We start from the raw sequence: 25,111 nt of genomic DNA, 5'->3' as shown, positions 1-25,111 counted from the left end.
CCCCCTCCCACCCACTATGGCATCAATGTAACTATGCAGGAACACACACAGACGACACGCACTTCAGTGGCCTTCCAGCAGCAGTGCCTGCCCAACTTTTCATTGTGCACTAAAGCACATGGTGGTCATCTCATGTGGAACAACCCACTGCCAACAAGCAGATTAAGCTTCACAACAAGTGTTTTGCTATGCTAATATTTCCCACGTGTCAAATGCAATGCTTTAAATCTATGCAGTGTAGAATGAGCGACTGCCGTTTTCGATGGGGCTTTTGAAGATTCATAATTAGTATGGCAACAAGCCTAAACAGAGTGGACAGAGGGGAACTATGTGCCAACTATCTTTCCAAACATTTATAGTGTTGAGCTCACAAAACTAATTGGTTAACATTTTTGTTTTATGTCTGGGGAGGACAGAGAGGAAAAACACTAATAGAGAAGAGACTGGACCAGGCTAGGGTGTCTGTGTCGGAGACAGTCTGAGTCAATCAGACAGCCAGAGACAGACACACACACACACAGCGCGAGAGCGAGCGAGAGAGAGAGAGAGACACACACACACACACACACACACACACAGCCAGAGAGAGACCGAGCGAGCGACACACACACACACACAGCCAGAGAGAGAGACACACACACAGCCAGAGAGACACACACACAGCCAGAGAGAGACAGAGAGACAGAGAGACAGACAGAGAGGCAGACACAGCTAATATAGTCACACAGTGCTGGAACAATCTCACAGTTACCTCAAAACCGCACTCCATCAAATAGACATGATACTTGCACATATTAAAATGTCTCCTTCTTTCAACATCTAATCTCTGACAGACAAGCCAGTAAACCAGAGCAGAACCCACAGTGTTCAGAGGTCTCACAGTGCCCGATTACAGACGCTTCATCAAAGGCTGTTATCGAAGCCCACTCAGATCTGAAGCCGATACACCTCCAAAAGGTGAACAGATCACACATTCAACTGCCAGCCTCTCTGGACAACTCCCAAACGGAAACCACTTTCCTTAACAGTGTTTTATTTCAGTCAAACCCGTACCCATTGCTGCACCACCACACGGGCCAAACCAGGGCACTAAGTCAGTAATAGGGTGCCATTTGGAACTCAGCCTCTGAATACGTCGGCGTCCGTCTGAGTGCTGAGACAGGGTGCTGACCAATGCAGGACAGGTGAAACCTACCAGCATCGGGCCAGGTACATGTGCTCCTTGACGAAGACGGACCCGGAGAGCAGGATGTACCAGCAGGAGGCCAGGCTGTCAGGGCTGTAGAGGGAGGTCAAACAGAGCCAGGGGGTTATTCTGCACAGTGCTATTCACATGCCCATTACACTCCGGATAGAAGGTGGCCTTCCAGAGGTTTACCCCATGGCGTTTTGGCCTAGCCATGGAAAACCTCCGGGTCCTCCAAATAAGTCGTACATTTAACATTTTAATCATTTTAAAAAGATCTTACCTGGAGCCAGTGAGAGTCGTGAATGCATTGGTTGTTGTGCATTTTTTTGATTCTGGGAATCTGACCCAGAACTTTAATGGAACAGGACAGCAGTGCCCAACCAACTCCGCTACACAGGACCTCTGTCCTAAACATTACTAGCATCGGTCTCAAGTACAGGCTGATTTGCCAGTTGCATGACTTCATAAAAGGTTCATATTTCGTCCGAACAGGGCATGTAAATCAGATCCGTAGAATGTGAAAAGTAGACAGACAAAACAGCTGGTAACAGTCATGTCCAGAAAACTACTTGTTCCTGAACAAATGAGTGAAAGGCATCCATCAATGCATTCAGAGGCAGTTCACTCATTCTTTCCATAATTTACTACTACATAGGTCTAGACTAAGAGGGAGGGAAAATGCCCCTGCCGCATACACAACCTCATCTACAGAAGTCTAGTTGTGGATCTGAACCCCACGGGTGGCCAGTATGAAAATGTATGCACTCAACACCATAACTCACTGTGCATTAGTCTCTGACAAATGCCTAAAATTGAAATGGAAAACAGCAGAATTTGTGGTTTATTTATTCCACCCTACAAATAGTATTTCTCACATTTATTTAAATATGTTTTTTTTTTTTTACAACATGGTTTCTGTCTGTTGTTCTGTCCTCCTGTAATTGTACGCCAATGGTCAGGTTGTCGTGGAAAATTACAATTGGCTTTCATCTGACTAACCCAGTTAAATAACAGTGAAAATAACAATTGTTGGTCCCAAAGCAAGCAGTGACTGTATAGGCAAGGTCAGGCAGTCCGCCACAACTCCTGTACGCCTTCTGTTTTGTAACATGGTTAGTAGGACTGACATTTCTGGCTCTACACTGAGGCCAGAAAGTATGTCCCCGTGCCTCTGAGTAGTATGTTACATATAACCTCAGCCAGAACAATTAGCAGAAACACTCTAATCCTGTTGTTTTCTGGCAGGTCATCCTATTTCGTGGTCGCTGCAGGCCACAGAGGCATGGTGTATAAGGCTGTTGACTTGGCTTTGACTGACAATCAGAAAGAAAATGTTGACTAGTTTTATAAAAGGTGCCAAACCGAAGGAATAAAGTCAAGGTGCCATTTCACTCACCATTCGTAAATAATACAACGACTATTGCATCGCCTTGCCACGAGTAAGAATTACATTTCTATTTTCTCCGCCAAAAAACCCTGGTTCTGGGTAAAGTTTATAATCCGTTGGCGTTGACCTTCATAGCCCAGTGGACCAGAAGAAGCCAAACTGGCAGAAGGAGTTCAGACCAGGCAGTTTTAGGGTGTTTTTTCCAATGGGAAATTAAACTACTGACAGTGATGTGATTCCACTTCCACTCTTTCTCTCTCTCTCACTCAGTCGCTCTCCCTCTTAGACTAGACCTATGGAGTGGAGAATTATGAAGTAGAGGATTATAGAGTAGAGGCAAAGACCTCTGAAGGCAGAGGACAAGCGTGCCGCCTTGTCCTGACCCAGATCAATGCTATGATGTGTGATGAGTCTTTAGGTAAACACAATAACAACAACAAGGATACTAACATGACCAGGAAGCTGTGCTACTGACAGAAGAGGAAGCAGTGTTTTGACACAGAAGACAAGCACACCATTATGGTTTCCTGTGAGTGTGCGCGCACAAATGTGTGTAATATTTTTGTTTTTACTTTTGGATTTGGAGTACCTAAACTCAAACAGCTAATACATTTTTGGTCTTCTGTACAAGTATAGCAACAACACGTGCATGTGTTTACTTACTAGAACAGGATGTGGTTGGCTTCGTGCCTCTCGTACCTGGCTGTGGTACACATCGACCTGTAGGACATCAAAACAGCTTCGGCATTAACCCCACCACTTCACACCTTATCATGCCATTTCATGCATTATCATTTCAGACATCAGTCGGTCACACACGATTCGGAACCCTTCCCTGCCCATTCCACATAACCCAACCTCATTATGTCTTAATAGGCAAGCTGACTGAAGCAGAGCTGAGGGGTGAGCCTAATGGGTGAACAGGGAGCTCATCTGACCTGAGCTGGTGCTCCCTGAGGGGAGACAGGATATCCATGTGGTAGAGGTGACCATAGATGGTGTTCAAGTCCTAGAGAAAACAAGACGACATGGTAAGACAGACAGCTAATATAGTACAGTATCAGATCACAGCTTCCCGGCTGATACCATGTTGTGTACGACTGAGAAACGGATATATTGGCTCTTTGCCAGGTTTGACCAGAGGTCTCAAACAAACAAATGCTGGAGGATTTGCATGGATTACCAGATTACTGTTAAGGAGACACTTTTACACAATACAGCAATAGGTCAAAACAAACATGCTATACACACATCCATCTCATATCTGCGCAGCACAATGCTCATCAAAGATTAGCCTCTGGCTAAATAAGAATAAATCAACCTCTCTTGACATTTGGTGTGTCAACACGGCTAAGCTCTCCATAACACCAGACGAAGACCATGTGCAAATGTCAATTTTCATCAAGGACTTGAAGGCCATCATGTTTAAAAATGCAGCCAATCACGGCGACCGTTTTAATGCGGGCCGACACGCAGAGCTTCACGGAGTGCTACTGGGTAGAGCAGTTGAAGCATTGGGCGTTAAGGCTGAAATATGTCCATATGGCGTGGCAGGACAGAGCAGCCATTGAGCCCACAGTCTTCCAGCACTGGATGAACAGGTGGAGCACATGCCTCAGGCCCCCCCCTCCCAGACCGCTGAGGGACCAGTTCACTGTAACACAGGACCTCTGGTTTCTGTCCCTGTGGAAATCAGAGCTCATCTGCTCAGCCAGTCACAGAATGTGGGAGTGATGGTGGGCCACTGCCCAGTTACCAACCCAGTGGCGTCAGGTCACGGCCACCAGTGTTTGTTTCCCAGCGAGTCTGAATTTGAGCGTTTCCTTGTTTGCGCGCAGAATAGTTGAACCGTGAGGAACAACACAGAACCGTGGAAGCTGGGCTCCGCAGAGTTAATCCGCTGGCACACTAAAACTTCCTGGGACAGCTTATGTGGAAAAGAAAGGTCCCGATAGAATTTGGTGCTGTGGGAAACCCTGACACTCTGTCAGTCATAGTCTGCTCCTACTCTCACACAGAAGGAAACAAACATGTTCCTCCACAGAAAAGATGGAGCAACCCCCCTCGGGCCAATAGAGATATCCCATGTAACTAATTAATTTCAGTTAGTTAACACAGAGGCTCCCAAAACTCTCTTGGGGGCCCCCAGACATTCAATGTATTAGATGTGCACCAAAGCTGACACATTTGGATGAACTAGTCAACTCATTACTAGACTCTTAACTGCTTGGATCAGCCGAGCTCGTTAAAGACTACAACAAAAAGGTGAGTCCCCAGTAGAGGATTGGGAACTACGGAGTTAGTAGAGCACTGCTGAGGTTGTGCAGAACTCAGAGAAAAACATTTCACCTGAAAACGCAGGTGTGGTCATAATGATTATCTCTACGATAGCGCAGACACTGCATGACTCTGGAATACTGCATACTGGAAGGGATGTTCATCCATGGGTAAATGGGCGCTGGTATTTCAAGCAAAACATCCATTGGAGAATTTGAGATTGCTATCAAATCTGTAAACTTGAAAATAAAACTGGAACAGCAAGCATTGTGTCTCAAAGAAATCAATAGTTCCTAGCTCACACTTTCCTGTGTTCAGTGTTCAAACGAGTTTAAACTAGTTCAGTTGCTAAACATTAAAATTACTCATGACATAAGGAACCTAAACTAATTAAAATAATTGACAGTGCCCTCAACAATCGTTAATAAAGGCTATGACATTTTGTATATTCATCAGGTTACACTATCGACTGTAACACTCAAGTATACAAATCTAAAACTTCAACTGAGGTAAAAGTAATCAAAGAAAAAGCACATTCTTAAACATTCATCTAAAAAAATAAGGTGGTCAATAAATGGCACCCGTAATATAGCCAATGATAAATATTTGTTATGTTAATCTGATTGATAAGGAACCCTTAAGTGGATATCCATGTTCTACTGGGGTACAAATATGAGGTGATATGCTAACACTCGCAGTCATGAATCCCCATAGGGAAAGTCAGAGAACACAAATTAGGCCAAAGGGTTGTTGACCTTCAAAAATTAGGCAATGGCTACACAAAAATGCCATGGTTGACACCAAGATTCAACAAACTTTTGCTGTTGTTCAACTGGGATCCATATTAAAACCACAAAGGTGGCCAATCATTGTTGAGGGCACTATATATACAAGCACCTTCAACCTATAGACCAAAAGAAAAACATTTTAATAAGAGTGGACCCATGTATTAAAGCTGCACCAGGTAGATTTCTTTCAGTAAAAATATATATTTTTGTATCCCCTATAAACATGTTGTGTAAGCTAATGAGGCCCTCTAAGAGTTGTTTATTAATGCAGGCAGCTCAGTTCCATTGGAATGTCAATTAATAATTTAAATTCCAGCCAATTCTGTACCAGCAATCCTGACCCAGCCAATCACTTTCAGTGAGGCAGGCCTTCCAGCCAATAATCTTCTGAAAGGTGGGCCTTCCTCCTTGGCTTATTTTGAGAAAGCGCATTATACCTGGAAGATAAATATAGCATAAGTATGCCATAGGGAGCGAAGTTCGCTTACTGTAAGAAACAGCTAGAGTTTTACAAAAACTGCAAAGGATCGAAAGAAGACAGACTAGATCTCTACAGCTAGCAACCAGGAAGCCTAAGCTAACATTAGCAAGGCTAGGAATAACATCAAACAGGTAATTCTATTTTTCATATTATTCAGAACCTATTCGGAAAAAGTATAGTGGTAGTTGGCTTCTGACATCTTTTGAGACTTTAGACATTTAGACAATAGTGACATTTTACAAAAGACATTGTGGAAATATACATAAAGGCAGCGTGATTTCCACAAATGTAGTACCAAGATGTGGTCCACATAAACACCATTTTATGACCTTTTTCTTTTGCTTGTTACAGCACCAGCATCTCACCAAGAACAGTTTAAAATATCCAGTCTCTTTACCAAGACAAATCATTCACCCAAGTTTGGTCAACGTTGGACGAGCGTTATCTGGGGTGTCATGTGTGACGCACAGACAGACACAGATCCACAGTCCCATAGCCATTTTCACTGTTTGGGACAATAACTAGAAGCATGTGAAGAGAGTCAATTTGCAGTACAACTGCCAGCCTCAGTGTCCTCTTTATTGTATAGACAGAAGTCTGTCATCAGCTCAGTCATAGCCTGGGTAGAAAATACTGCTACTGGACAGGCCTGATGCTGGATAGACTCCTGGAACCATTCTACTAAGAGGGGGAGTTCTTTATGAGGGTCTACTTCCAGGAAACTTCTGGGAGGGGGCCCAGGCTTTCTCCCTTGGCCTTCATGAACAGAGATTAACAGGGTGGCCTCAACTTTTTCTACAGACCATATTACCTCATTTTGAAAAATAGAGCTCTTTATCCACTGGCTTTGCATCACAAGCCCCACTGAATTTGGATATGGAGAAGATGCCAAACAAGTGAAAACACATGCTGCAGAATAATTCATTTGCATCACTGTCCATTTGAAATAGCCGAGGACTGCCTGGCTTCAGCTCAGATGAAAAGACAACCCATTAAAACGCTGGCAGGAGAATAGCAAACGGCATACTGACAACTTAGGAGCAACTAGCAGGGTATCGAGCTAACAGGGTAAGTGAGAGCAGCTTGTGCTGCGGCCAGCACTATTCTTCCTGAGGCCCGGGGGAGCAACACTTTGAATCCCAAAATGGCTCCCTAAACCATGCAGGGCTCATAGGGCTCTGATCCAAAACAGGGCACTACACAGTGAAGGGTGTGCAGTTGGGGAGGCTGACGGAGGCAGTGGGGGACCAGGAACTGGAGGTGTTCAGGTGAGGCTAGACGGAGCCCTGTCCCCCACAGCCAATGTGGCCCCTGGGGCACAGCCAGTGGTCCCACTCAATAAACAGGCGCCGCTCGCAGACGGCGGTCACTGGTGTTAGACTTTAAAAACACAGATGGTCCAGTGGCTCTGCCCTCCTTTCGGGAGAGGTCTCACTGCGCCGTTGTCAGCCCACACCGGCGTAGCTCGGCTCCCTTTCAGTCCTGGATCACACTGAAGCTGATCACCAAGCCCCATACAGGATGTTAGGATCACCTGCATCAACTACATACAAACCTAGATACACACATGGGCAGGGTAGCCTTGTGGTCAACAGAGTTCAGCCAGTAGATGAAAGGTCACCGGGTCCAAATACCTGACCCAACCAGGTCGGACTTAACTGAAAAAAGCACAGTCCGTACCACATGGTATAGCCCTCATTGCTCTGAGGTCAGCAACAGGGGACCACTCTGTGATGACCTTGATCAGCTACTTGAGGTCACAACATTGCCCAGCCTTGTGACCTTGGACATCATAAGTTAGAAACCCTCCATTAACAGCAGCTGATAGAAGAGAATTAAACAGCATATCACTGACAGCTGTTATTATTTGAACTGGCAAAACGTCATTGCAGATGAATCAAATTAATAGCCAAAACATTACTCACAGGCCTATGCTTGATTGTACATAAGTCAGGTAGGGTAGCCATTTTTGTTTTTTCTCAAGGTAGGCCTAAAAATACATACACATAAAAAAAAACTTCAAGCAGGTAGACAAAACTGTCAAAAGGCAGCAAAATGACAGCGGCATTTGCAACATTTTGCAACTGTGATTAAACCCCTAAAATCCTTTTGAGCCCAGCGATGACAATCAGGTGCAGCACTGCTGCCACCTTCTGGTCCGGCCCGCAGGCTAACTGCTCCTTGGCTGACCCGGCCCAGTGCAGCTGTCGCTACAGGAGCACGACCCCATCCTAAGACAAGAGTTCAAATGGTCTTTCATGCCTACACCGAAATGTACAGTAAGTGAGCCTTACAGAGAGGCCATTGTACATTCAACTACAACACATACATTGAGACTGCGGAACATACAGCCTCTATTAGAGCCCTAAAACCTGTGTCAACAGAAAAGAATAACACATTCACACTCCGTCCCAGTATCCTAAACATGATGGAGAAACAGGAGACCTTTATACCTCATTTCATACTAGACAAATGTTTTGATGCTTTGACAACGCCCAGGCAGAAACAAGTGTAGGCTAAACAAGGCAGTGAATTAGACGCCTGTGAACTCGTGTGCTTCACTGCGTTTCAGGGCCAACTGAAAAGGAACATACACCCGTTCAGGCTGAACTCACCTCAACGGCCTACATAACCCCTAAAATATGTTCATAAAAACTGAACAGTCCAGATCCAAACTGTCTAAAACCAGAGGTTAAAGTGGTACAACAGTACAAATCTCCTTAGCCGACATTAAGAAGAAGATTAACGCCAGTTAAGAGTTTCCACTAATGGTTTGAAGCATACGTGTCTGGAAGGTCAGACATGACCAACGGTCTTAAGAGGGATGAAACCATAACAGGGCAAAGCACTAGGTAATCCTCTCTGCTGTTAGCGCTTTATCAAGGGGTCAAATCAGGCTTTTAGGTAGGACTACGGCACATACATTTTGCCATCCTACTGAGCACTCAAGTGTTGAAATGGTGCTTAGCCGGACATATATTCAAAATATGACGCCTTTAGGAAGAGGGCAGTCAGATTCCTCCCCCAAAAGTACTTTTAACATGCGGATCGCTTACAGAGTAAAGTGGGTCTTTGGTCAAGTCCTTAAAAGCCTGTTAAAAAATGAGGGGTTTATATTTTTAAAAAAAAGCCTAGTAATGAGAGGGAGGGCATGGCTGCACCACCACAGAACAGTTGCCATCTCTCCACCAGCCCCTGCCAGAAAAAACAGCTAAACGCTCAGCTGGAAACATACAAATCCTCATGTTGTCAAGGAAACGCTGACATTTTTTTTACCCATTATGTAATCTCAGTTAATTCATGAAGACCTTGTCCTAGTTAGCACATTTTCTTTAGCCTTTGCTCAGGTTTGGCACCATAACTCCCAAGTCATAACCAAGTTAGGAACAACCTCTAGATGTTCGCTGTTTTCTGTTTCACTAACATTCCAATTACACACTTAAAAAAAGAAAGAAAACCCGGGAATGATATAAACACGAGGGCGCTTTGCAAACAAAAACCACCTGGTAGTAGTTCTACCTGGTCGTTAATTACATCTACCTGCTGTCCCAGGTCTAATTCAGTCTCTGATTACAGGGCTAGAATTGAAACCAGCCATAGTCCAGATCCCCAGGCACACAGTTGAGAAGCAGAACACACTGAACTCACGGTGTTGGGTCTGTAATCGTCCTGCTGCCTGACCAGCCGCCAGCCGACAGAAGGTGGGCTGCTGGGCGGGCGCCAGCCGACAGAGGGTGGGCTGCTGGGCGGGCGCCAGCAGACAGAGGGTGGGCTGCTGGGCGGGCGCCAGCCGACAGAGGGTGGGCTGCTGGGCGGGCGCCAGCCGACAGAGGGTGGGCTGCTGGGCGGGCGCCAGCCGACAGAGGGTGGGCTGCTGGGCGGGCGCCAGCCGACAGAGGGTGGGCAGCTGGGCGGGCGCCAGCCGACAGAGGGTGGGCAGCTGGGCGGGCGCCAGCCGACAGAGGGTGGGCAGCTGGGCGGGCGCCAGCCGACAGAGGGTGGGCAGCTGGGCGGGCGCCTGCCGACAGAGGGTGGGCAGCTGGGCGGGCGCCTGCCGACAGAGGGTGGGCAGCTGGGCGGGCGCCAGCCGACAGAGGGTGGGCAGCTGGGCGGGCGCCAGCCGACAGAGGGTGGGCAGCTGGGCGGGCGCCAGCCGACAGAGGGTGGGCAGCTGGGCGGGCGCCAGCCGACAGAGGGTGGGCAGCTGGGCGGGCGCCAGCCGACAGAGGGTGGGCAGCTGGGCGGGCGCCAGCCGACAGAGGGTGGGCAGCTGGGCGGGCGCCAGCCGACAGAGGGTGGGCAGCTGGGCGGGCGCCAGCCGACAGAGGGTGGGCAGCTGGGCGGGCGCCAAGTGTGCACGCACGCACACACAGAGGTTGTGGGTACCAAGAACCCAACACTAACCCCGGAATTCTGGTTCCCCATCCCAACCCTAACCTCAGTAAACTAACTGCTATGCCGAAATTTAACTTAGCTCTAATGCCTTACCCTAACCAGTAATGGCCAAAACAAAAAGTAACCCCGAATTCTAGCACTAAGCCTGATTCTATGTTTTTCCTTAAATCTAACACCTGAGCCAGAATCACATTCCCTAGAGGGGACTGGCCAAAAGACATTGGTGGGGGCTGATTCGGAAGGCTTTTTTAAAATCTTATCTGGTCCCCATAAGTACACAAACGTGGATGACACACACAAGAAAAGCACTTTGGCTCAGTTCAAAGGATGCCTGCAAGGCCAGCAACTGAGTGGACAGCAGCTTATGTTTTTGGTTTAAATAATGATCGTTTACTTCTGGCATTAAAAAACTAACATGTCTTACTGGTATAATGTGAGTGACATAATTTAAGGTCAACAAACAAATCCAATATTCAAGTTTACTTGTTATCTATGTAACGTTCATTGTGTCTGCTTGAGTAGTGTGTTGACTGGAGTCGGGGTTAGTACTGAAGGGCTCCCAGGGAGCAGCTCGGCGGGTGAGGCTGAAACAAAAAGAGGTGACGGAAGACGAACCAGGCAACGCTGCCACACGCAAGTGGAAGAAGAAAGCCAAAAGATGGCTGCCAAACTCACGACCGGCAGCACCCATTCCTACCAAACCCCATCGGGAGGCTGCCTCGAAATGGACGTTGCCTCATGAAAGGCGGGATTAGTCTGTCGGTTTTGATTCATGCCTCATTTACGCCTTCCCTAACACGTTGGTTTATGTTAATAAAACGCCCCCAGACTACATCCTGTTTCCGTCCACTGTGTCTCGCCCCATTACTATGTACACGAGGATTTTAGTTACATACAAACTTCTGAATGTTATTTTTAATTTTTTTTGTTTTCCATGAAGACATACAAGAAATTAGTTTGAATAGGATATTCAGCAAAATGAATAGAAAATACAGCCACTGACAATGGTAGAAAAAATTATTTTAATTGAAATAATTATGTTCCTCAAACGATGCTTTCGTCAAATAATCCTCTATTGGCAGTACATGACCTTAGGCGTCAATTTGTTGAGGTAACGTGAAGAGATTTCACCCCATGCCTCCTGAAGCACCTCCCACAAGTTGGATTGGCTTGATGGACACTTCTTACGTACCATACGGTTAAGCTGCTCCCACAACAGCTCAATAGGGTTGAGATCCAGTGACTGTGCTGGCCACTCTATTATTGACAGAATACAGGCTGACTGCTTCTTCTCCAAATAGGTCTGGCATAGTTTGGAGATGTGCTTTGGGTCATTGTCCGGTTGTAGGAGGAAACTGGCTCCAATCAAGCATGGTCCACAGGGTATGGCATGGTGTTGCAAAATGGAGTGATAGCCGTCCTACTTCAGGGTCCCTTTAACCCTGAAGAAATCTCACCACCAAAGCACCCCAGACCATCACATTGCCACAGATGGCATTGAGCACTCCTCCTGGAACTTTTAGTCTTCATCTCACAAATGTTCTCCTTTGCGAGTATTGTAGCTGGAAACACTTTTTTCCAATCTTCCTTTGTCCAGTGTCCATGTTCTTTTACCCATCTTAATCTTTTCTTTGATTGGCTATTGTGAGATATATTTCTTTCTTCTCTGCCTAAAGGCCAGCATCTCAGAGCCGTCTCTTCACTGTTGACTGGTGTTTTGCAGGTACTATTCAAGGAAGCTGCCAGTTGAGGATGTGTGAGGCATCTGTTACTCAAACTAGACACTCAAATGTATTTGTCACCTTGCTCAGTTGTGCACCAGGGCCTCCCACTCCTTGTTCTATTCTGGTTAGAGATAGTTTGCACTGTTCTGTGACAGGAGTAGTACAAGGAATTATACATCTTCAGTTTTTTGGCAATTTTCACATAGAATAGCCTTGATTTCTCAAAACAAAAATTATCTGATGACTTTCAGAATTAAGTTCCTTGTTTTTGGCCATTTTGAACCTGTAATCATACCCACAATTGCAGACGCTTCAGATACTCAACTAGTCTAAACAAGGCCAGTTTTATTGCTTCTTTAACCAGTACAACAGTTGATAAGTCAAGCTGTGCCAACATAATAGCAAAAGTGTTTTCTAATGATGAAATACAACATGCCATTGGAAAACAGGACTGATGGTTGCTGATAATAGGCCTCTGTACACATGTAGATATTTCATAAAAAATCTGCCATTTCCAGCTACAATACTCCTTTACAACATTAACAATGTACTGTATTTCGGATAAATTTGATGTTATTTAAAACAGACAAAAACAATTGTATTTATTTTTCGAAAACAAGGTCATTTCTAAGTGACCCCAAATTTTAAATTATTATTATTATTATTATTTTATTATTTTCTAAAGTTATATTCGACAACTGCACTGGATAAAAGAGGGCACTGAGGGGATTAGTTCAAATGTCAACAATCAAATCCTCCCTTGGTTTTAATACATTTGCATGTTTGTTGTCTGCGCCCATGAAATGTGACACTGTTGTCACTTCTCCCCTGGAAGCACAACCATGTCCGTAGCCTCACGGTAACGGCATCTTCAGGGACGTTACTGCCTTCGGTGAACTTAGCTGCTCATAGCAGAATTTAATCTATGACCTTCGGCTCAGGGATTCCCGTGTGCCTGCTCAGTCGTCAGGTTGTCCTTTCTCCCTTCTGCAGGACTACCACCAGGTCAGACATCAGTATCCAGCACCATCATCAACGACACCAGACCTTCACCAGAAGCAGTCAAATACCAGACCTCCACCAGATCAGACCCCAGTATCCAGCACCATCATCAACGACACCAGACCTTCGCCAGGCCAACGGCACCACCTACTAGGGCTGCACAATGTATCGTTTCAGAATTGACACTGCGATGTACGCATCCGCAATAGTCACATCGCAGAACAATTTTGTAAGGTAAAAAAGTATTTAGTCGGCCAACAATTGTGCAAGTTCTCCCAATTAAAAAGATGAAAGAGGCCTGTAATTTTCATCATAGGTACACTTCAACTATGAGAGACAAAATGAGAAAAGAAAATCCAGAAAATCACATTGTAGGATTTTTTATGATTTTTTTGGTAAATTATGGTAGAAAATAAGTATTTGGTCAATAACAAAAGTTCATTTCAATACTTTGTTATATACCCTTTGTTGGCAATGACAGAGGTCTGGTGACTGGCTAGGCCACTCCAGGACCTTGAACACATTTTAGGATTTTTTATGAATTCATTAGCAAATTCCTCGGTAAAATAAGTATTTGGTCACCTACAAACAAGCAAGCTTTCTGGCTCTCACAAACCTGTAACTTCTTCTTTAAGAGGCTCCTCTGTCCTCCACTTGTTACCTGTATTAATGGCACCTGTTTGAACTTGTTATCCGTATAAAAGACACCTGTCCACAACCTCAAACAGTCACAATCCAAACTCCACAATGACCAAGACCAAAGAGCTGTCAAAGGACACCAGAAACAAAATTGTAGACAAGCACCAGGCTGGGAAGACTGAATCTGCAATAGGTAAGCAGCTTGGTGTGAAGAAAATCAACTGTGGGAGCAATTATAAGAAAATGGAAGACATACAAGACCACTGATAATCTCCCTCGATCCGGGGCTCCACGCAAGATCTCACCCTGTGGGGTCAAAATGATCCGTTATCAGTTATGTCCAATATCGTGCAAGCCTACCACCTACGTCACTAAAATGTTTCCATACCGACCACCCACAGCCTCCTCTGCGTCATGGAGAAGGCACACCCACCCCGGACCAAAACAGCCAGGTTTCAACCATGTGTAAGTAACGGGTTGTGTTCACAGATCAGTCCGAGTTCTGCGACAAGGCCCTATGGGCTCTGACCAAGGCAAACAAGTGGTTTAGACCACGGTAGAGAAGAGCCAGAGAGCTTCATGGCAGCGCAAGGAATTAGAACTCTAATCTGCAAGGTAAACTGCGGTTATTTCATACTGAGTACACATCAATGTAGAAAAAAAAAATTACATACATAAATTAAATGTTGCCCCCGATTTTTGGTAGAGAAACACTGAATTTGAACCTGGCTCTACGTAACGGTACTTTACAGCCATTGACTGCTAGAGAAAGCAGGACTGCCTAGTTTCCTAATTAGCAGGATTTCTAAAACAAATGTTTCAATAGCATGTTATGTTAGCATTTGTAAGGACCATTATTCAATAGCAAAAAATTACAATGATTTACCCAACCCTGACAATCGTCATGATTGTAGCCTACAATACTAAGATATTTACAAAATGTACATCGACATCATACCCTGTATATAGAAACATCAGACCAAACTGGAGAATAAAAGAGAGAGAACATTATTTCAATTTTGCAATGCTGTTGAATCATTTCATCACATCAAGTGCTTTTATTAGTAGGGTCAGTCTACAACTGACAGTATGCAAACTACATATCAAACAACTGACTGTTTCAGTGTCATTGTCAATGCACAGCAGAGGCAGGGCCTCTGGCAACACTATAAAAAATGTTTGGATGAGTCAGTGTCATCCTCTCCGCCCACATGGCTTCCTTAATTGACTGAAGAAATGGACCTGCCTTTTACAAGGAATCATCGTCATTACAGATGACTGGCTTGGTTGTGGAGCAGACGCCATGTCTCACGTCCTAGGTCTCACAACCCCTGCTCAATGTGGCGTACAGAAACAGTGCCTCAATAGGACCCACGGGACCCTCCCCGCTGCTCTTCCTTCCACCTGCTCCCCAGGGCCCAGGGAGGGGCTGGGGGGGATTACCATGGTCCCCATGATGACTGCAGCCCGGTGGGCTGACCTGTGGCCGAACACAGGAGGCTGGAAACCAACGATCCAACTGGTCCAACACAGGCAGAACTGGTGAGCAGAGACCGGCATAAAGAACAGTGCAGTCAGACGTTCTGCCGCACACAGATACCGAACAAAACGGTAATTGGGTGGTTATATGAGTAGACCTTGACTGTGGGTCAAAGGACAGGGGACGAGATGTAGCAGGATCAGCTGGGCGTTTTCCTCGCTGGCATCCAGTTAAGTGGAGGTGTCAAGCAGACGGCCTTGATGTCTGGGGAGTGGAGAGGTCTTTTACGCAGCTTCTCCCAACCCTCTTTCTAACCCCAACACCTACACCCGCTACTCAGAGGGGGACCGCTGCCATCCCTAAAAGGTGAACGACGGCCTCAGGGAAGGGCCCTTCGGGGAACCAGCTCAGATTCTTGGCATGCCAGAGGTGTGCATGCCACATTCTGGTCACACGCGTCAGCCAAGTCAGGGCTTCACACCGTCACATCAGGTCTGGCTTCATTCTTTCACACACACGAGCCCTGAGGTGAACTGCCTGCACTCCCAGCAGAGGTACTGCTGAGAACCAGCACACATTCTGTCAAGTCGTCAGGATAATCAGCGCTGAAGTCTTTTATCGCTGTGTTTTGACACAATGCCAGAAAAACTATTTTGCGAGTGTATGGGCTTGGAGAGATGACAAAACAATGTGTGACATGGCCTTGCAGGCAACACAAGCAACAGATGTTTCACATCCAGAGCATTGTTTGGAGAGGACTTGACTGGAGGAGGGGGATTCTTTTTTTTGTTGTTGGTGTTGTAAAGGGTGACTCAGGTTTTCCATTATATTATCAACATGGGGAACTCCACACAGACAAAATGTAAAGCTTATGCAATAAACAAAATAATACCGCCTTCAAACAAAGTGCCCATACTTCAGCGAAGGGGAAATAGAGACCGCATGGCTCAGCATGTTAAAGTGTTCATTTTGACCAGCTGCCTTAAGTTGGGTTCTATTCCCTATTGCCCCAACAACGTCGCTCTTTTACATAGATCCCTGTTTTTGTAAAAAGCTGAGAGATGGCGACGGAGAAATGTGACCAATCAAATAGAACTACGAATTTATAAAAGTTATATGAACAGAAAAAATGGACAGATAAAAAAACAAAAGAAAACCACAGCAAATCAAGTTCCTGCTTTAAAGAGAACAACATTAAAGACAAACAACCCAGGGACACAGACCAATCTGTATTCTCCAGCGTACACAAAACAATGTTATTGTGCTAAAATAAGTCTCAATGGCTTCTAGGCCGGATGTTTGTAACCTAGCTACATATTTCAGCTGCCTAAAAAGAATGAGAGGAGTTACAGGACCTCCTTTCCTTTTTTATTTATAAACTCTGCATAGCAGAGTGCAAAGTACAACAAAGGGCACTACAGACACCCTTCACAAGATACTAAATACACTTTGATGAGCCTATAGAGTATAAAAACAATCGTATCTAGTGATTATATGAAAGGGGGTGATTAGAGGCAATGTTCCAAACCATGGAAATGTCAAACTACTATTGTTATTTGGGGGGTGGGGAATTTGAGGCATTCTGTTTACTTCAACAAATAAACAATAAAAATCGATGACGTCAACAATAAAAATAGTTGGCAAAGACATTCATTATGGATTAGTTGGTTTCACGTGAGACAGATCTTAATAAAATCCCACAATGAAAGACTGAGGAGGCTGTGGTGGTGTAATCAGCCCTGTAACCCAGTCCAGAACAAGTGTCTGCTTTCCATAAAGCTTGGTCTGGCATCATGCCATAAGCAGAGGCAGGTTTCTCAATTCTGTGGCCCCAATCAAAGCTGTTGGGACTTTATAATTACTTTTTGGGAAGTGAAAACCTTTCATTTAAACTGTCCCTGTTTAATCAGCTTATCATTTAATCACTGGACGAGTTATGTTAAAATTACATTCTGAACCTTAAACAACATTTTGTTGTAGACTGAAATGTTTTACTAATCATCACTAAGAGTAACTAGTTAGTACTTTTGGGAAGAAGTACTATCTACTGAACTATACTAGTACATATTGACGTTATAGTAACAGTTACAATAAGTGATAGTAACTACTTAATAACTATCTAATACATTTTTCTTAGTAATTAATATTTACTTTAACTGACTCAGCCCCTCAACATGGTTCAAATTTACTCAAAATGGGCTCAATTGTTTGTGCAGTTAACATTTATTTGCACTACTGTCATTTTTTAGATATTAAAGAATATTTTATTGGTCATTCTGAGCTCACTCAGCCCCCCATCATGCTCAAATTCACCCAAAAGTCTTGTTGTTTGTTTGTGCTTCATTTGTGCCGGTTCGTGCCATTAAAAGTTTTGTTTGTGCTGCTTTAATGTTTTAAAATAGACATTTAATTACAGGTGATGACATCACCAGCCCCCCAACCTGCTCCAAACTGACTCAAAATAGGCTCAACCACTTGTACTCTGTTTGTTCCGGTCTTTCTTACCGATACAGTTGTAATCTGCAATCCGTAACACGGTAAGAGCCAAATGGCAAAACAATTCACAATAAAATAGTGGCATTTACTTAATTGTTACCTATCCGCTGTGCATTTTCAACTATAAAACGGACAGAGCAAGGCTCACAGGATGCACGTAATGTACCAAGGTAAAAAAATAATTCTCATACTGTAATGTGAATATTTTCCTGCACAGAAACAGTAGTAATAAACAATTTCATAAATACACATGCTACGTTTTTCAATGTATTGTTGTCATCAATTTTAAATGATCTCATTACCTAAATTGTAAGAAAGTAAGGTCATCTTTTATGTACACAGATTAAGTCATGACAGAGCAATAGAGGAAAGGGTGGAAAGCTGGGGTTCCCAAACTTTTTGGGCCGACCACCCCAACGAGATCTAAAATTTCTTGCAACCCCAACCATTTGAAGAAAAATGATATAATCATTATTTTTTTGTTTGAGGGTATGAGAGTCAATTTTAAAACATTCACCCCCAACCCCATTTTCATATCAGGAGACCCCAGATGGGGTCACGACCCTTAGTTTGGGAACCTCTAGAGTAAAGCCAACACACTATCCAGTAGAAATGTAGGTTATGTACCAAAACTGTATCAGCACAAACAATAATTTCACCGGCACAAATGATTGATCATATTTTGAGTCAGTTTGGAGCATGTTGTCATCACCAATGCAAATCTCAGGCAGGTCTAATAATTTACTATGGTGGTGCACCAGCAACAGTTGAGCATCCCGGAACTTGAACCATGCCCTAGCCACAGCTGAAGCGAGAGGGGGTGCAGGGTGTGCACTGACCGTAGCGGAGGTTATAACCTCCATATTCAACCTCTCCCTGACTCAGTCACCAGTCCCCACCTGCTTTAAGCAGACCACCATTGTCCATGTACCAAAGAAACCTTCCATCACCTGCCAGAATTACTTCTGCCCTGTAGCACTGACCTCCACCATCATGAAGCGCTTTGAGCAGCTGGTCAGAACCCACATCTGCTCCACCCTTCCTGACACCTTGGACCCCCTTCAATTTACATACCGTCCCAACAGATCTACGGACGATGCTCATCGCCATGACTGCACATACTGCCCTCCTCCCACCTGGAAAAGGGTACGAGGATGCTGTTTGTTGACTTCAGCTCAGCATTCAACACTATTGTGCCCACTAAGCTCGTTCCCAAGCTCAGGACCCTGGGTCTTAACACACTTTGCAACTGGACCCTGGACTTCCTGACAAGTAGACCACAGGTGGTGACAATGTGCAACCTCACCTCTTCTGCACTGACCCTGAGCATCGGAGCCCCTCAGGGCTGCATACTCAGTCCCCTCCTGTACTCCCAGTTCATGCATGATTGTGTGGCCACACACAGCTCCAACGTCATACTTGTCATATGTTTTGCGGACGACACAACCATCCTGGGACTCATCACCAACAATGATGAGACTGAATACAGAGAGGAGGTAAGTGACTTGGCTACATGGTGCCAAGATTACAACCTCTCTCTCAACATCTGCAAGACTAAAGAGATGATCTTGGACTTCAGGAAGCGGCAGAGGAGGGACCCCCCCCTACACACCGATTGAGCGGAATTAGAGAGAGTCGCCAACTTCAAGATCCACTGTGTGTTCATCGAAGATGAGCTCACCTGGTTCAGGCAAGCAGACTTGGCGGTAAAAACAGCCCAAAAAAATGACTGTACCTCCTGAGGAGACTCAGGAAGCTTGGAATGTCTGCAAAAACCCTTATCAACTTCTACAGGTGCACCAGTGAGACCATCCTCTCAGGCTGCATTACTGCCTGGTACGGCAGCTGCCGTCTGGTAGATGTTACCGAAGCATCAGGACGCACTTCCAGACTCACAAACAGTTGTCACCCGCAGACCATAAGGCTCCTCAACCAACAACACTGATCTATTGATCACGTGAACACTTCATATGCTCTGGTCAATTTCTATATACATTAGCACATTTTAATGTATCCATTTATAGGCACTACAATGCTTCTATTGTCATGTATATTTTGTATTTTCTGTTATTATTTCGCATTATATATTTCTTAATTACTATGTAGATGTCTTGTGCCATGTCACAATAATTTCATTTTTCAGAATCACATGCTATTCTGTGCACTTGACAAAACACTTGGGTTGTCAGGCCTAGTGATTATTACAGTAAAATATTGGCTCTGGTTTAGAGTAGAGAGGTAATCCAGCGGCCACATTTTTGACACACTCCTAATGTAGGATTCTCACTGCGGGGAGGAAACCAACTCTAACATTGCTAGCTGAATGGGCAGGCTTGTATACCAGCAGAACTCAATGGTTGTTGTGCTGGTTTCCAAAAAGCAAAGGTCCATTAGTTTAGAAGACAAAAAATGTAATAAATGAGCAACAACTACCTCTACTGTACCCTATTAAAACAGAGCAATGCATCCTGTCCCCAAACGGCCTGCAGCAAACCTGAACCTCATTTTGTTTAAGACTGTGATTGGTAGGGGGATGACTGAAACAGGTTGAGGTCACTTTTAAATAAGATTAGACAACTTAGGTTGAAAAGGTGTTTATGGAGGTGCTTGGTAATTTGTGATCATGTGACCAGAATGCCCCTTTAACACCACGACTAAAGCTGCTGTGTGCGTGCTTCAGTGTATGCAATTACACGCAACCGAGTGGGGTCCTTCCCCACCAGACACCATGATGACATGCAGGCCAAACAGCATTATCAAACGTGAATCAATTATATTCATTTAGGAAAAGGCTGAAACATACATGAAAGATCCAAAGCCATATAGCTTTCAGGTGCCAAAACATTTGACTTTGAGATTAACATTGGGCCAGAGAGCCTGTGTTTTTCAGTTTTTGTTGTTTTTAACCTCTAACACAAATTAACTTATACGTACTGGATCTTGGTACAACAGCATTTTTATGAAACCAGCATTTCCTGATTTAAGGACTTCAGCCCTTGGGCTGGTAAAGATTGGAATCAAATATTGCTTAAATATAGTTTAAAGTCAACCTTGCAGCAAATATCATCCCACCTAACTGATGGGGAGACAATCCACCTTAAAGCACTGTGTAGATCAGCTTTCTGCTGTATTTATGTAACACCTCACTGGAGACATGCTGCATCCCACCTAACTGATGGGGAGACAATCCACCTTAAAGCACTGTGTAGATCAGCTTTCTGCTGTGTTTATGTAACACCTCACTGGAGACATGCTGCATCCTGGCTTGTTTCAAGTCCATTATCATCCCAGTCCCCAAGGATCACAGGACTTAACGACTACAGACCCGTCACCCTGACCTCTGTGATTATGAAGTCATTTGAGCGCCTTTTGTTGTCCCACCTCAGGACCATCACCGACCCACTACAAGCCAATAGGTCTGTGGACGACGTGGTCAACATGGCTCTTCACCCAGCTCCCCTCAAGGCTGTGTCCTGTCCCCCCTACTCTTCCCCCTGTACACAAACAGCTGCACCTCCAGTCACCACTCTGTCAAGCTCCTGAGGTTTGTGGGTGACACCTGTCTACAGGTGGTTGATTGACAATCTGGTGTCCTGGGCACTGGACAAATCTTGCACCTTTTATTTTTAAACACACCTTTTTTAGGCTCTGTCCTCCATTCTTATTTTTTTGTATTTCTTGTGTACAAAATTGCTGCACCAACAGACCAGAACAAACAGTTTGTTGTGAAACTTGATTGGCAGTAAAACGTTGAATCTAACTGTATGCAGTGGAGGTGTGGCATGGTTGGAAAGCATGTTAAGGCCTGTCTGAGTGCTGGTTGTTATACGCCATTATAAACTGGGTGGTTAGAATGGTAAACTCTGATTGGCTGAAATTGCATTTGTAGCCAGTTCAGAATAGCAATAAAGCATATGGGGGTTTTATGCATAGTGCCAGTATTAAACAGTTAGCCTACGTGTTGTGTCCAGGCTGCCTGAGATGCATTATGCCAAATAACAGTTTTTAGCCGTGATATATTGCGACATACCAAACTGCTTTGCGCCTTATTGTTTAAATTTAAAATAGGCCTACTTATTTTTTACCAAGAAAAAAAACAAACAGACAATTGCTTTGTGGTAACTAATGAGTTCTCATCTTACACCAATTCTGATTGTCGATCAATCAATGTTTTTAAGGCAACTTATGCAGGTGAGGTGAGGCTCCTGCTAGAACCTTGATCAAACATGCCCCATTCTATTTTATTTCACACATCCCAATTTTTTTTTTACTAAAATTAAGATTCTAATCTGTTTAGCAGATACCTTAATGGAGCACAGTTCCTGTTTCTTGGTAATCCATTTGGCTTTACTGCCCAACACGTGAACAGTCTATCCTACTGGTTTCTTAGTGGCCTGCAGCATCGACCTTCATTATCAGAAAAGTGGTTCTGAGGGAATAGGCCTATTCACGCCCGGAGTCCTGCCTGGAATGCTGCTTTACGCCCAGGCCAGGCAGCCTTCACACCCTACAGACAGGACCGAAACGTTTGCTTGTCTTGTACAAATAACATCTCTATTTACACTAAAACATTGCCCAGATTGAGGACAAAACCACTTCCATTTGCCTCCAGATTTCTAGGTCACAGAACGTACCCAAGCCAGCTGCTGACAGAACAGACGACCTGACGTCACTGGATCCCGTATTGGCCTAGTTGGTGGTGAACGTTTTATTGGGATCCTACTGGCTACCGAGGTGCGTATCTGCAGCACGCCACAGAGGCCTAGCATGGCACAATCAGCGACTTGACTCACAGGATTTAATTTCACGCTCACTCTCCCTTTCTCAACTAGTCCGTTAACTTGTTTTGCTTGTCTGAACCTTAGGGATTTAATTAGGGTCGACAACAAGGAGTGCTTTCACTGTCCCAGGACAGAGGCACACGGTTAGCTCACTGAATCATTCCTTAACTTTAGATTCATATTTTTCACACACAATATATATTTTTTTCCACTCAGTCCAGGTCCAGACTCAGCCATGTTCTGGTTAAAGACCCACGGCAGTCAGTGGAAACATGACCCTCACATGGGAAAGGCCTGCCTGACAATGAGACAGGGACGGATAGTAAGTTTTATTTGGAGGATTATGTAGTCATAAAGTCAATCAGGGCTGCCCAACCCTGTTCCTGGAGATCTACTGCCCTATAGATTCTCTTCAACCCAATTAAGCTTTTCATCCAGCTAATTACTAGAACCAGGGGCCATATTCACAAAAAAATGTATCTTACCACTAGGAGGACTCCTAAACAGCATTAAACGTTCCTAGCTAAGAGTTTCCTCTTAAACCTATTCACAAAGCAGCTAAGACCAACTTGTACTAAGGAACAGGGAGAAGGAAGTCTTAAGCTAAGAGCAAGGGCAGGGTTGACCCCGTTGCTATGAATGATGTCATGTTCCACGAGTTGTAACAACCGTGATGTTATTGGGTTGTTTCCGTTTGTTGGTGAAATGACAGCAACCTTGACTAGCTCTACTATGATCATAAAACCCTCATGATTAAAGCAGATACCTTGTTAAAACCTCAGTATCAATAAATGTTTCTAAATGTTGAACTGATTACAAGGCGGATTGCCGGCAGCAGCCTTTAGGATTGTTTGTGATTTGTGCTTAGTGACTTAGGAGTCCTCTTGACTACTTCTAACACAGATTTGGGAGATGGTTTTAGCACTAAAACGCTTTGTGAAATACTCTTAAACCAAAAATGTAGGAGTCCTAAAGTTGGGACTGACACACCAATTGTTTTTTAAAGTTACTCCTAAATCATCAAGTTAGGAGCTACTTTTTTGACTTAAGAAGTTTTGTGAATATGCATCAGGTGTGTTAAATTAGAGTTTGAGAGAAAACCTACAGGACAGTAGATCTCCAGGAACAAGGTTGGGCAGCCCTGGCATAAGTTATAACTCCTATGCTGACTTCACCAGCTACAATTTGTTGGAGAGCATACAACAATAATTGAGCCCAAAATGGGGCCATTAGGGCCCCATGAGGTTGGGGCTAAACTTTACCTAAACCTAATAGCTTATATTTTTTAACTAAATCTAAAATCCTATATATATTTTTTTTTTAACACCAGAGAAGGGAAATGACCTATGCTTTGACTAAAGCGATCACAATTTGACAGAGGAAAGGAAAGAACAGCAATTTCAGTAATGCACACTGCAGAACTGGTTCTCACAAGGACATTGTTTGATTGTATATATTGACAAGGTGGGGGGTGATTTCCCTCATCCATAACAATATTATTCCAGGCCATTTACCATGCGCTCATCCTGACTATTTGGGAAGAGTCTGTCAAATTCAACACCTTTACACAGAGGTGTCTCACACATGGAGGTGTCTGCTGGTTTCAGGATTATCCTTTCATTAGGACAGAGGCAACCAGGTGAGTCAGGTTTCTTAATAATCAGTGTCCTTTGTACAAGGAAGGAACAAAAACCTGCACAGCCAGCTCTCCATTAAAACAGTGCCTTACAATGAACGGATCACCTCGTTTCTGTGTTCAGTATTATTTCCATAGATGCCAGTTAGACTGCCCTTTTCCGTCAGTAAATGATGACGACCGATTATTGGATATCAGCCTAATTCCCAGCCTAATGTTCCAAACACAGTCTCATCAGTTTCATTCTCACAAACAGCTAGCCCCACAAAGGGAAGGGCATGATATTTTTGTATGGTACAAAATGCAATCCATAGAATGTCACCTTGGCAGACATATTAATCATATATTTGACTTTCCTAGCTACAAGCGTATTGGGAATAAATCCAATTTGGCATATGACATTTTGACCCTGTATGAGTATAACGGTTGATCTTTGTGTGTCACAAACATAATCTTGAAGTAATTTGAAACCTCAAAACACACAAACTAAGTGCGACCACTGACATGACATTCATGTTAAATGAATAATTTAACATGAATAATAAGCTGTTTAGGATAGGACTCAATAGGCTTGGGCATGTAAAGTTCATATGCTCTAATGAAAATACGATTAAGAAGATAAAGATACAGCAAGCAGCACATCTGAGGTGAACCAACGGAGGTCTTGCTCAAACGGAGACACCCACAGGGCAACGTCCACCACACCGCGGTGTCTATGAAATAAATCAGAACATTATAGTGAGTCTTATCCCAGTCCCCGGTGTCTACTAACAGAAATTTCAGAGTCCTGGGCCCAACAAAATCGCAGCACATTAAGTCACACAGACACCTATACT

At 44.3% G+C, this 25,111-nt stretch overlaps 1 protein-coding gene across 6 annotated transcripts in view; it reads right to left on the bottom strand.

Moving 5' to 3' along the window:
• Positions 1–25,111, bottom strand: part of rapgef6 (Rap guanine nucleotide exchange factor (GEF) 6) — a 100,854-nt gene that overhangs the window by 73,653 nt on the left and 2,090 nt on the right. For all 6 annotated transcript variants that reach the window (XM_034293207.1, XM_034293208.1, XM_034293203.1 and 3 more), the window contains exons 2-4: positions 3,515–3,585; positions 3,240–3,296; positions 1,196–1,279 (exon numbers count right to left, since the gene is read on the bottom strand). In XM_034293207.1, coding sequence (XP_034149098.1) covers positions 1,196–1,279; positions 3,240–3,296; positions 3,515–3,585 — 212 coding nt within the window. The remainder of the gene's footprint in view (positions 1–1,195; positions 1,280–3,239; positions 3,297–3,514; positions 3,586–25,111) is intronic.

This window comes from Esox lucius, chromosome 7 (assembly GCF_011004845.1).
Source record: "Esox lucius isolate fEsoLuc1 chromosome 7, fEsoLuc1.pri, whole genome shotgun sequence".
In the NCBI taxonomy this organism is placed as follows: domain Eukaryota; kingdom Metazoa; phylum Chordata; class Actinopteri; order Esociformes; family Esocidae; genus Esox; species Esox lucius.
This window is presented reverse-complemented; position numbering and strand designations above follow the sequence as displayed.